The 13,484-nt window shown below is 41.9% G+C and overlaps 1 protein-coding gene across 3 annotated transcripts in view; it reads right to left on the bottom strand.

Moving 5' to 3' along the window:
* Window positions 1–1,200: 1,200 nt before the first annotated feature.
* The window catches only part of HAPLN1 (hyaluronan and proteoglycan link protein 1), a 66,930-nt gene continuing 54,646 nt past the window's right edge, over window positions 1,201–13,484 (bottom strand). For all 3 annotated transcript variants that reach the window (XM_014960488.1, XM_014960490.1, XM_014960489.1), the window contains exons 4-5: window positions 11,207–11,509; window positions 1,201–3,405 (exon numbers count right to left, since the gene is read on the bottom strand). In XM_014960488.1, the coding sequence (XP_014815974.1) occupies window positions 3,116–3,405; window positions 11,207–11,509 (593 nt within the window). In that variant the 3' untranslated portion in view covers window positions 1,201–3,115. The remainder of the gene's footprint in view (window positions 3,406–11,206; window positions 11,510–13,484) is intronic.

The following is a 13,484-nucleotide window of genomic DNA, read 5'->3' on the forward strand; positions in this document are numbered from 1 at the left end:
GGGGTCTTTCCCCAGAGCTGAGGGATCACCTGGGTGGTGCAGAGCCTGCTCAGCCACCGGCCCGGGGTGTCGTGGGGTGCAGAAAAGCAGCGGTGGGTTGAAGTTGGGGGGGGGGGGGGGGATGCTACACCCGGGCTGTCACAGCGGCAGCCCGGAGATAGGGAGGCAGAAGGCATAAGCTAGCACAAAGCCTGAGATTGCTGTGATTTAGGACCCGACCAGCCATCTCCAGAGGGTCGGCGAAGTCGGCGAAAGGCTGGATCTGCCTTTCCCGCAGTGCCTTTGGTCTAGCAGTGAGGGCACTTTTTAGCCAGCCCCACGAGTGGGTTGGGTGTGTACATTTTTTATGCAGGCAAAATATAATCCCCAGTCCTGCAAAAAAAGATGTGTCTGGGTGAAACCCTGTGAAGGGTTTCCCTGGAGAGGTAAAAAAAATAAAATAAAAAAATTTTCATGAGGGTCTTTTCACCTCTGTGCAATAGGAAAACCATGCAGCCTCCTCCAGATCGAGCAGATCTTTAGGGAGGATAGAGACAGCTGCATAAAAGGCTTCCCTCTTTACAGCAACTCTGGATCTAGCCGGGGTAAAAACTGGGATATTCCCTAGAGCTTTCCCCATCCCACAACCTCCCTCTCCAAGCTTCAGAAAAGACTATGAAATAGTCTGCATCTTTTTTCCGTGTTTCTGAAGGTTGGATGGGGGAATAACACACATTCCTCTTGGTCATGGTCCAGTCTTGCATACCCCATTCCTTATCCTGTACGGATATTTTCCACTTCTCTTCCCATTTCCATTTTTTCTCCAAAGGGTTCAGAAAAGGTCCTGAATCCCCTGAGAAAATGTGTGAAATGGACACTGATTCAAAAAATGGCTGTTTGAAGAAGATTACATGGGTTTAGGGGCTTGACCTGTAATAAGTCTCTTTATCGCCAAGTGATAGAGTTTCAATAAAATCCAATTCCTAGTGGATTTAAAAAAGGGGGAGGGGGTGTTTGGCACCGAGATTGCTTCATCTGTATAGTATGAGCACATATCCACAGTGGATGCAAATATCCCCAGAAGGATGGAAATCTGCCTCTGAGCTTGATGGGAACTATCTCCAATGAAACACTTTACACTATGGTATCTTTCCACTACAGTCCTACCATACATCGTTCCTGGTTTTTACTCACAGAGCTTTAAAACAGGACCACAACGACTCCGAGAAAGAGATTTATTTACTCATGTCCACGGGAAAACAACTACACCAAACCATTCATGAAAGCATACCACTCGTGTCCTACTTGGATAAATACCACTATATCTCGTTTAGATATGGAAACAATGGGAAGCTATAAAACTTTGCATAATACAAATATTGGTCCTCTGAAATCTTCATAGTCAGCAAGCGTAGAGTAGGAAAAAGAGTTCTCCATTTTTAAGTGGTAGAACCAACACTGGATAGAGAATGTCAAAACTGCCTAAGAGATTACTCAAGACCAAGATATTTTCAATCAGTGGCCTCTTGGTTTTTTGGATATCCAGCTTGAGACACCATAAGTGGAGTAAATTTTCAGAAAGCCTTGAGCACCCACTCTCTGAAAAACTGGTTGCATTAAGGTATCTGAAGATGAGCACCAAGAATTGCTGCATCCAAAATGAGTTTGAATCAGAAATCCAAATTCCCTCAAACTGGTATTTAGGGAGGACCTAGTGTTTTAGGCAGCTCTGGAAATCCTAGGCACCATGCACAGTGCATTTATCTCTGACACTGGCAGATAAAAGTAAACATCTTCCACCTAGACCACTGCAGATAGAGTGAAAAGAAGTGTTTCAATGCTTTTTTTTTTTTTTTTTAATTATGTTAACTCTAATGAGGATTAACTAAATAATTCAGGGCTAGCGATACTATTTTTTCCATTGATAGCTTAAAAAACAAATGTACTTTTAAGACACAAATGAGATGTAAGGAAACAAGTGTGTTTTTTTCTCTTCTAAACCTTAACATCTGGTTTCAGATTTTATTTTATAATCTTGTTCTAAGACTTACTTATTTTAATGGGTTTTTTTCTAAGTTTTATTTCTTGTGATGTGTAAATAGGTAAGAAATATTAAATATTGTACTGTTCTTTCATTAAGACAATAACATTTCAAAGGCTAATGTAAAATCAAGCTGCTAAAGTTTACAATTTCTCTGTCCAGCAGTTCATTTATACAACTGCCCTGAGTAGATGCTATACGCTGCTTAGCAAATGGCCTTTAAGAGTTTAAAAATAACTCAGTAAAGCTACTCAAAGGTAATACAACATTTCTCAGGCATCTTTAATTGGAGTTAAGAAGAAAACAGGATTTTCTCATTAGTTAATTATTCACTCCCCCATCAATGATTTATACTCAACAAAACCACAATTGAAATGTTCAGGAGAACTAATTGTGCTTGTTCCTATGCATGGGACCATGAGCTCATTTTTCAGAAAGGCAAGATTTTAAATTGTAAAACTAGTCCAACTTTTGTGGACTGTTTTAGCTGCTTTTAATTTACTCTGTTGTTCCCATGTGAAACCAGTGAAAACAGTTATTTTCTAACCTACATTTTTGTGAGGTTTTTCTGCAAAACCTCACTGATCCCCTTTAACAAAAAGATAATCTTATTTCAAAATTCCTGATATAAGCAATTTGCAGTATTTCTCAAACGGATACAAATATGTAAAATTTGTGCTTTTAAAAGCTTCTGCTTTGAGTAGCCTTACATTTCATAATTGTGCCCTAGCAATTATCAAGCTCTATTGCATGCCCCATTCATGAAAAGTATATTTTGTTGGGATGACGTAGCTTAAAGAATTTGGCTCTAAAACTTCCTTACCTAGATCTTCCATTAAATTATATTAATTTAAAATAACTATGGAATGATACTTTTACAAAAATATTAAAACAAAAAAAAAAAAACAAAACACCCCACAAATTAATGGGTTGGGTGGATGAAAATGACTCTTTACAGTAAGTAAAAAAGGTTTATCACAGTTTTGGTAACTTGCATGAGTTCATATCGAAAACGAAAAACACACACAAACAAAAAAAAAAATATATCTTTCACATGTTCTTAATGAATTTAAAACTTTTGCACTCTAGGTATTTTCAGTTGTAGGCTCTGAAGCAGTAGACACCGTACAGCTTGTGCTTTTTGTCGGGGAAGCCCACGAAGCGGACAGCGGCCTCGTTGGGGCTGCAGCGTTTCCTGGGCCGGGAGATGGGGTAGCGGACGCTGCCGTCGGCCAGCCAGCCCGCGTCGCAGCGGTCGTACCCCAGCAGCTTCCAGGCCGCAAATATCTGGCCCACTTTAGCGATCTGAGCTCCATCCTTCAAGCACGCCTGGACGGCTTCGTCGTAGGTCAGCTTGGTGGGGTGGATTAGGTAGTAAAAACGACCTAGTGAGAGAAAGAAAGGGGAAAAAAAGGACCATTGAGTGATATGAGTAAGATGCAGCAGCGTCATAAAGGTGGTTGGAGGAGAATCATAGAATGGTTTGGGTTGGAAGGAACCTCAAAGATCATCAAGTTCCAACCCCCCTGCCATGGGCAGGAACACCTCCCACCAGACCAGGTTGCTCAAGGCCCCATCCAGCCTGGCCTTGAACCCCTCCAGGGATGGGGCAGCCACAACTTCTCTGGGCAACCTGTTCCAGTGCCTCACCACCCTCACAGTAAAGAATTTCTTCCTAAAATCTAGGCTAAATCTTCCTTCTTTCAGTTTAAAATCATTACCCCTCGTCCTGTCACTACACTCCCTGACCAAGAGTCCCTCCCAATCACTTTTAGGCCCCCCTTAGGTATTATATGCTACTATATGGTCCCCCAGGGGCCTTCTTCAGGCTGAACAACCGTAACTGTCTCAGCCTGTCTTCACAGCAGAGGTGCTCCAGCATTCTGAAATGTTAAGAACAGGACTTAATCTGGTTCCAACCCCCCTGCCCTGGGCAGGGACACCTCCCACCAGACCAGGTTGCTCAAAGCCCCATCCAGCCTGGCCTTGAACACTTCCAGGGATGGGGCAGCCACAGCTTCTCTGGGCAACCTGTTCCAGTGTCTCACCACCCTCATAGTAAAAAATTTCTTCCTGAGATCTAATCTGAATCTTTTTTCTTCCACTTTAAAACCGTTTCCCCTTGTCCTATCATTACACCTCCTGGCAAAGAGTCCCATCGAAGAATCATTATCCAACAGTGGTTGATTTGGGACTGTGCAATTTGTACACTGGGCTGCTAAAAATGTGCTATTGTGAGTTGGTAAATATCAGGAGTGAAAAGAAAAAAAAAAGGCGAATAGAGAAAACACTCTATTTGAACAAAGGCATGTAGCACTCTATTTCTGCTAACTTATCATAGCATGGCACCCCCACCCTCACTTGCTATCAGTGGTAACTGAAGTGTTGGAAGGCATCTTCAGCCTCAGAGGCAGAAAAACAGGGAGAAAAAGGTTCAGGGAGAGGGCTGATGGAAGACACCCTGGGATTTGGAAGAGAGCACCTGCTCTACATCCAAATTTATGGTGCCAGATGCATTGACCAACAAGGTGCCAATGACAATCCAGTCAAATGTCTGAGGAACCCCATAGATTTCAGGCAAAGCAGATCTCATGCAGCTGTCGGAGAAGGGAAATCAGTAAACATCCAAAGCAGTGTATTTCACCATTAGCTTAAAGCCCTCACAAGCTTTCCTCTCAGAAGAACCGCGTAGCGAGATCTGGCCTTTGATAGCACTTGGGTGAGGGTGGCTGGAGGTAACACATGCAGTTTGACTCTCTGACAAGGTGGTGACCTTGTTTCTGATTAAGTACAAGCAAAAGTTGGTGTTTGTTTTTTTTTTCCCCCTGTAAGAAAGCCAAGATACTGCACAGCTTCTCAGAAGCAGAGTTTGAGCCTGTGGTAGATCAAAACCATGCCTTGTCGTAAGTCTTCATTAGCGGCGTCAAAACCACGCGCAGCAGTTCTGCAGCTCTGTTTCTCTTTAGGCATCAAAGGGTCTATCCTCACCATAAGAAGGCATTGAACTGATGGTGCTGCTGAGAAAATTGTGCCTCCATCTCAAGGTAATGAAAACATATGCCAGCAAGTAAAGCTCAAAAAGGAAGTCTCCCCTACTAATCCATAAGCAGCAATAATACTAACAGTAATTTCATTTATCAAGGCAATATAAATTGATCGTAAGTCTTTCACTCATTGTACTTGGGGTTATTTATCATCACCGATTTGACAATTAACTAAGTGTGAGGTAGAGATGGATTGCAGAGGAATAGCGTTTGTTTGAAGGAATAATAATTTACAAATAAATTTACAACTTTTCAACCTGATTGTCCCGTGAGAGGCAAGTTAGCTGAAAAACAAAGGTATTTATTCATGTGGGGATCTTCTAATTCCAGACCACAGTCTTCTTAGTTAAGAATGTACTCCGGAATAATACACTCTTAAAAACCAGACAAACACTCAAACAGAATTCTGCTCAGTTTCAGATTACTTTCTTGATGAAGAAAAAGTGGTGAACAAGGTGAAGAGTTACGTCAGCTTCAGATCCCTGCAAAAAGCACACAGCTTTTTTTCTAAGTGGAGAAATGTCAGGTCAGATGACAACATAAAGATGATGGAATTACCTTTGTGTAAAGGTCGGAAACTTTATACTATGACAAGAATATTAAAAAAAAAAAAAAAAACTTAAAAAAAAAATTGTAGCTGTGGTGGAGAAGAAACTTTTGAAAAAATTAATTGCTATCAGAGGCAATACCTACAGTAATTCCACAGAAAACTGTTGAGAACAGATAATCTACCTCTTTGTAAAATGCTTGCTTAACTCCATTTCAGCAAATGGAGAGCATTTACAAGGTGTTGCTAAAGAGAATGTTTATTAAGTGGAAACCTGCTCCTACTATGTTATTAAGAGGTTTCCCCAAAGCAAACAGGATTTCAGACTGAGGGCAACAGGGATTTGGACTGATAGCATGTAAACTTCACCTAGCTTATTAGCTGCTCTTCAAACCATATGTCAATGGAATGTAATTTCCTAGGGATTTGAAGTAAGGTCAGGCTTTTGACATATGACATCAGTAATAAAAACTCTTATACTCTGTCCCTTAAATAGGAGAACTTTAATAGTAAACCCCACAGGGGTGCAATGTGTATCCAGAATGTCTGATTAAATTAAATTCTGTTAATAAACTCAGTACAGATTTGCTGCTTTTCCCCTGGTAATAGGTTAGAGGGGTTCCTAACTGTTCAATCTTAGTATTTATTAATTGATGCAGTAGGAAACATTAACTGTCTGTCTCTCATTAATGTCTGGTAGTTGGGTCACTCCTACAGAGGATGAGTGTGCTTCATTTGACTTCTCACATCCAAATAATGGGGCAGAGGGTTTATGCAAGCCTAATAAAACCCCATCTATAATTACTATTTTAAAATTTTGCATGTAAGAGAACAGCTTAAAGATCACTTGACCTAAATATCCTACACCCTTGTGACCATGGGAGTTTGCGGGATGCACCATCCTTGCAGGTTTTTCCAAGCTCAGCTGCAAATCGAGACGTTTAAGAGTAAGCTTTTTATTTCGCAGCCGGGTGGACTAGACAGTGGGCCATCATCTTGAGAGGCAGGGAAAGGCAGTCCCACTACATTTGCTATTTTCTGGATGAAAGTGTCAATGCAGTGCCTCTGAAAGAGGGTTCTTGGTGGTGTGCTCGGAGAGGATGCCTCCAGGTGCAGCCAGCCATCAAGTATCTAAGCACTTGAGCTCAGCCCGACGATTACTCCTGACAGCTAATTATTTTTGCTGGGGAAACCTGTTGCTCAGCTTGGTGTCTTCGATGCTGTGCAGGGCCAGTGGAGCAGCAAGCTCTGCTTGGTAGGTGGCCACAGGTAGGAGGAAGGCTGGGTGCAGGACTGCCTTTGCAGGCCACCATCGACGGGTATGCCAAAGAGCTTATGGCCACAGGCACCAGTTAAGTTGTTTTATTGTGTAAAGAGCAAATTGCTCTAAGCTGTGGTTTCATACATCTGCAAAAGGGACTCTCAGCAGCCAGTGGGGTGTGTCTGTCGCTTGCACAACATGTAGACCCTGTCATCTGCTCAGCAGACGGGGTTCAGGATGTCTTATAGCAATACTAAATGGCTAAGAGAGCCCATTGTTCCTCAAAATTGAGGAATGTGTTAAAAATTCGTGATGTGGGACACAATCCTCTTCCAGCCCCACCGCTCCCTCACCAGTATCAGCAGCGGATCTGGTGACTCAGAAGCAACCACTTCTAAGGAAGGTTATGAAATTTTCTTTTGGGGAGGTTTGTTTCTCTTTCTGGAACAATGGCTACTTGTTCCCAGAGACAAAATATTCTGAAATGGTCAGATGAGTCAGCATGCCTTACTCAGAGCCTTTCTATACCTTTATCCCATGTAAATGGTGGAGGTGGTTAGCTTATCATGTGTGTTATTGTAATAAACACATGATTCCTAGCTGCACTTTTAGCAAGATCCCTAAAACTTACTCTTTGTATTTTTAACTTTGTTAACATGAGATTTTTCCTTAGTTCTGCTAGAGCTAATAACCAATCAATTATGCATTGTGGTTTTGTGTGCAAAGTATATTACAATGCTAATGAGCACAAAGTGTGATACAAACTCTACTTATACCTCTTTTTTCTTTGACAATGCTTAATTATAGAGGATAGATATGTTTATATTTATCTCACTTAACACTTTTCAGTGCAAAAGATTTTCATGGTGGTTTTTTCAGTTCTTCTTCAGAAACCCTTTGAAATTAAGCAATGAATAACCACTCAGCTATACCATCATATGTTCTTTGTCCCGTGCCTGTTAGGCTCTGTGGAGAAGACTGCAACAAAAGATTTTAGCTGCACTTATTCCTCTGAAGCAGTGTTTAGATATCCAAATTGGCCTTCTACAGGAAATGTCTGGAAGAGGAGTATCCCCATTCCTTTGGCCAAGGATGGGAGTGAAACTGGGGTGGCTTGCAGCCCTAGAAAACCTATGGGTCATAGCAGGTTGTCCCACCACGTGGGGCAGGAATCTTTAGATTTGCTACAGAGAACATGGACTGAAATGGCTTCTACTGTGAAAGAAAATCAGAGGAGAAAGGAGCCATGAAGGAGCAGAGCTGAGCCCTCAGACATCAGGAAATTCCAACATGGAATTTCCAATCTAAGTTAGATACTTCCCACTTGTGCATATTTATTTTCACTAGTCTTCATCAACATGAGGAATGTAAAAGTAGAGTGGGAAATGTGTTGCCATCCAATAGTTACCTCAATGGAGGCAAGAAAGCTATGTTATTTCACAATATTTTGGTGGATTTAATGGATAACGTTATGCTAATGTTACTCTTTGCATTGTTTTATGAAACACATCCCTATATATTCTTATAAATTGGTAAATTGCTGGTACTACTATTTACAAAGTGTATGAAAACTTTTCAGGTTTTTGGCTTTGCCTGTACAGACACAGAACACAAACAGTTCTTTGAACCAACACAATGATTTGAGTACAAAGCAGTTGCACAGGGAGAACAAGATGTTTGACTACTGCACTTATACCAGTCTAAGAAAAGACACTGCAGAGAGTAATTTCATAAAGTAATAAGATTATGATATTATATTGCATCGCAGACAAACTTCGCTAAAACAATTTCCTTGTGCAGGTAACATGAATTCAGATAGAATTCTTAACTAATGGTAAGAAAGCTTTTTACCAGTATTTTTTGGTGTATTCAGCTCATCGAAGATGGAATCCAACAGTTCAGAAGTGGAAACACTGAACCTGGATTTGAACTCAATGCACTAATGACTACTTTTTCATTTCTCACCTTAATGACTGAGTGTAATTTTGCTGGTTCATACCTTTCTCCTTCAAGTTTTGCGTGTATTTTAGAAAATTACTTTTCAGCTTTGACTCCTGAACTATTTAAAATTGAACCCTTTTATTTTAGGATCCTGGAGATCCTAATGTATTTGGGGTATTTTTTTGCCTAAAAAGCACCCACTTAGCAGAAATCTAAACCCGACCCACTCTCTTTCTTCCTAGCAGCTCCCACAACTAACACTCTCTGAGATTTCTTTTTTTAAGCTCGCCTTATATTCCCCTGATGCTGGGGCTCTTGACATTTTTCCAGCTCCCTGACATAAAGCTGAAGGCTTCTCTGTTTCATGCCATCAGGAGACTCCAGCAGTCACCGCCACTGCTGGAAACGCCTGGTGTCCTAACCACTTCTCATTTTCCTTGGCTGTTCCTGAGCTGAGAGAATCAATATTGGGTGTTGCAGAAATAGCTCTTTGCCCGTAGCCGCTATCTTTGGCAACTGCAACCTGGTGGCAAAATGGGTTATTATAAGCTTTTCCCTTTACAGTGAGAATGTTAACATATGCTGTGAAGCACACCTAAGCTATCTGAAGTGTTGAGCCTGAAATAGGAAGTTGCCATTTTGAGAGAGTGAGTGGGTTTATCGTGGATATTAAGGTAAACTTGGGACATGAATTGTGGAGAACATAGCAGGGACATGTGAGGACAACCTGGTGAGTCTCTGGTGAAGGAAATGGATGCTGAGAGAGGCTGAAGTCTGGGTTTTCTGCTGACACCTTGAGAGGCTTACATGGCACTGAGTTGTAGAGAACTAGAAAAGGTGGTGCTCAGCTCCCTATATCCTCCTATTGCTGTGTAGTATTCTCTCTTGCGTGTTGGTTTAACAGACTAACCAAGGATAAGATTCATTTTAGTGTCTTGTCTTGGATTGCTTTGCTACCTGTATACCATATCCTCACCTTAGCTCATTCCTCTTTCTCTCTCTTGCTGTATCAATGCACAGACCATAGTTATCTGTCTGCATTATTTTTTTTGTCAAAAATTATTTTTCTCTTTCCTTAAGGGATACTGTCCAGCTGCTAGTGTGGAAAGAGGTGGTGATTAGTGAACAGTTGTCACAAACATTTACCCTGCAAGCAATATAAATAGTGCAGCTATCACATGTTAATTCTTTCTCCTTGTATGTTTTATTCGTTGGTGCTTTTTCGGTAGTATAGGGTTAAATCTGCATATAAGAGATATGCTTATATAGGATTTTGCCTTGGATAAATGAAGCAAGAAAAAAAATGAGCCAGCACTTCATGGAATGATGCAGCATGATGAAAATCATCTAAATGTTTGTTTCAGAGAGCATCCAGCCTAATTTAATACTGTTGGTTTGAGGATTTGGCATATTTTTTTTCTTTTTTTTGAAAGGGCGGAGCGGACTTAGCACCAGAGCACATCTTCCAAGGGCAAGGCTTATGTTTATTTTTGGTGTGCTGTAGGACAAAAATGCTTCATTGTGGATAAGCAATCTGTGCACAAACAAAAAAGGCCATGCTTCTTGGTCTGGGTGGGCAGCAAGCCAAACATATGCAAAGTTGCACAGGAATTATTCACAAGCATGATGCTGTAGAGGACTGTAGACTCCTTTTGCCCAGGTTGACTTGCAGCTTTCCTCTCATTCACAACAATGCTATCTAAACCTTTTTCAGCCACTAGATTAAACCTGAAATGATAGCATGGTAACATCAAGCCATTTCATACCTAAAGTAACCCCTACTAATAGCATAAAATCTTGCAGTCACTAAAATAAGGTTTAGAGCAGACCTAGCTCAGAGCAAACACGAACAGGATTTTGGCAGTGTACTATGGTAAGGAATCTAAATTATTAGGCATAAAAGCTATAAATAGCTTTGCTGATAAGGAAGTATTAGTCATATTAGAGCTGGTGCATGAGCTGGTTGACAACAGCATAGATGAAGTGGTGATCGGAATTTTGTTTTCATGATATATTTAAGTTGTAAGACATGATTATTATAATTGAATTCAACAGGAAAGCTCAATTAATGGATCGCAGGTTTCTTCATCTCTTTAACTGAAATAAACCGGGCATGTATCAACATTAAAAGACATAAACATAAATTTTAATGGGGTGAAAGCGGAGGTATTAGAAACTCCTGCCAATACAAGTTGTGAGTTGCAAAAAGGATCTACGTGAACATGTGGCAAAGACAAATTTACTCTGCGCATGTGTCCTTGTAAATTCAACAGCAACATTTTCCAAGCCTAACATAAGCTTTGACAAACCAAATACCGCTTGCTGCCCTTGCAGTTTTCTCTCCCAAGCACTGAAACAGGCATTTACAAGGTAGGGGTGAAGAAGGCTCTTACCGTTGAAGTTCGAAGTAAAACAGAAAACGTCGTATCGGCTTTTATCTTTATCCCAGAAGCCGTAATTCCTGACCCCAGGCACTGTGTTCTTCCCTCCACAGGGCTCCCTGGGCTTGGTGATGGGGTACTGCACGGAGCCGTCGCTGAGCCAGCCGGCGTTACACCAGTCCATCCCCGACCTCCAGGCGTCGTAGAGCTGGTCGAAGGAGGCGACAACCGAGTCTTGGTCCAGGCAGGCTCGCTGAGCCTCGTGGAAGTTCAAGTTGTAACGACCCAGCCGTGGAGAGTATGGGAATACAACGCCTGAAGTGACACAAAGAGGGAGAGTTACGGGACATGGAAAGAGCAGAAGAAAAGGAAGAAGCACTCACAGTCAGCAGGAGGAGAAATACAGGTTAAACGCCACGATGTGTGTCGGACTGTTGTCTAATTTCTGGGGAAAAAACCCCACACTGTCAGCACATCAGCCAAGAGGTTTGGAAGGGGATAGGGCTGCCTCCTCACCTAGCCAACTCCCATCCCTGTACCCTCATCCCTTCCCCAAGGGAATGGTGCCCTGCACCCTGCACCATGCTCCCATCTGCAGCTTTGCTGTCCCCACGGTCATCTCACCCTCCTGCTCTCCGAGAGCACCTCCAGAGGAGGAGAGCCAGCAGCAATGCTGCAACTGCACCTTCTTCATCAGCAAATTCCAGTTTATCGGCTGGAAGATCAATTTCTCATTTTTAAAAAAAAAAAAAAAAAAAGTAAATTAAACCCCAACCTAGTTATATTTTTCTGCCCGGTGGGATTTGGGGATTTTCTGGCAGTCATTTAGAAAGAAGAAATTGTAGTACAGAGGATATGAACTATTTCTTTTTTACGCATAGACATTAAAATGAAATGTTTTGATTGACATAAAAAAGTGCTGCGTCCTTTGCATGGACCCTTGCCAAGATTTCCTGAGAGGCTCGAGACAGTTTTTTGTTTGTTTGTTTATTTTTGTTTTATTTCACATTATACTAGGAACAGGAAGGTATTTCAAGCCTGGCTTAATAGCAACATTTCAAGGCTAGACTGGTAGGAGACATAATTTCAGTGTCCTGAGGTCTTAAAGTAGGAAATCTATAAGGAAATAAAATCAGTGAAGTCGTGTGTGGCTTTGGGGAGACTTTTCTGCTACTTTCCAGCCGTTTTTTGGCAGTTTGTCACCATTCAAGGAGGGAGAGCTGCTGACAGAGGGCATCAGGGAGCAGGGTTCCTTGAGCAGGAGACAGGTTTCCCCAACTGCAGATGGTGACCCATGTAGCACACTGCACGCAGCAATGCAAGATCATAGAATCATAGAATGGTTTGGGTTGGAAGGGACCTCAAAGATCATCTAGTTCCAACCCCCCTACCATGGGCAGGGACACCTCCCACTAGAGCAGGTTGCTCAAGGCCACATCCAGCCTGGCCTAAGATGGCCCTAGTAGGAAGCCATGTGAGACACCACCTTCCCTCGTGACCAAAAGCACTGCTGGCTGAACCAAAGGACAACTGCTGGAAAGCCACTGCCAGATGCTTCCTTCTACCCCTGAGGACTAGCCGCAGGTCATCCCAAAGCCCTGTAGGTTGCTCATCAGTGGTGAGCCATGGCAGATTGCTGGGGCAGGGAGACCTTCTCATAACAGAAGAAAACCAAGAGGAGATGGACAACGTGGGGACACCTCCAGAATTGTTTCAGCAGCAACATTTAACCAAAGTTACTACCCTTATCTGGCAGATTTTTCCACAGTATATTTTCTGCTTGTTTTATGAAAAAGATCTGTAGTAAAAGATTACTTCTTGAAGCATGAAAGATGTTTCAGAAAATGCTGAAGAACCACCTCCCCATGTGCCTCTGATAAAAGGGAAGAGAGAGACTTGAAACAAAAGTTTGGATCGGACCACCCTAATCTTTGGCAGGGTTCAGAAACTTAACCCAGATCTAAATTTTACAGCTGGCTTTAGCCCAGCCTCATAATAAGCTGAAATAAAACAGCATCAGAGAAGATCCGGCTCAGAATGTTTATTCTCAAACATCTCTGTAGAATTAAGTGCTATAGGATGCAGAGGGACTGAAGACAAGATAACACATGAGATGAGCCAAAAACTTTACACTGGTATAAACATCTGTCTTTGTTTTTTTCCTTTCTCCCTGTTGCTGAATTCTCCCGCCTATAACAAGTTCCTTGTCTCCGGGGCAGTGTAGCATAGGACAGAAGAATTACATTATGGTCATGCAAGACTGTCGCCATGCAATGAAGCCATTCTTCTT

Source organism: Calidris pugnax, unplaced genomic scaffold (genome assembly GCF_001431845.1).
Source record: "Calidris pugnax isolate Ruff unplaced genomic scaffold, ASM143184v1 scaffold326, whole genome shotgun sequence".
NCBI classification, from domain to species: Eukaryota; Metazoa; Chordata; class Aves; order Charadriiformes; family Scolopacidae; genus Calidris; species Calidris pugnax.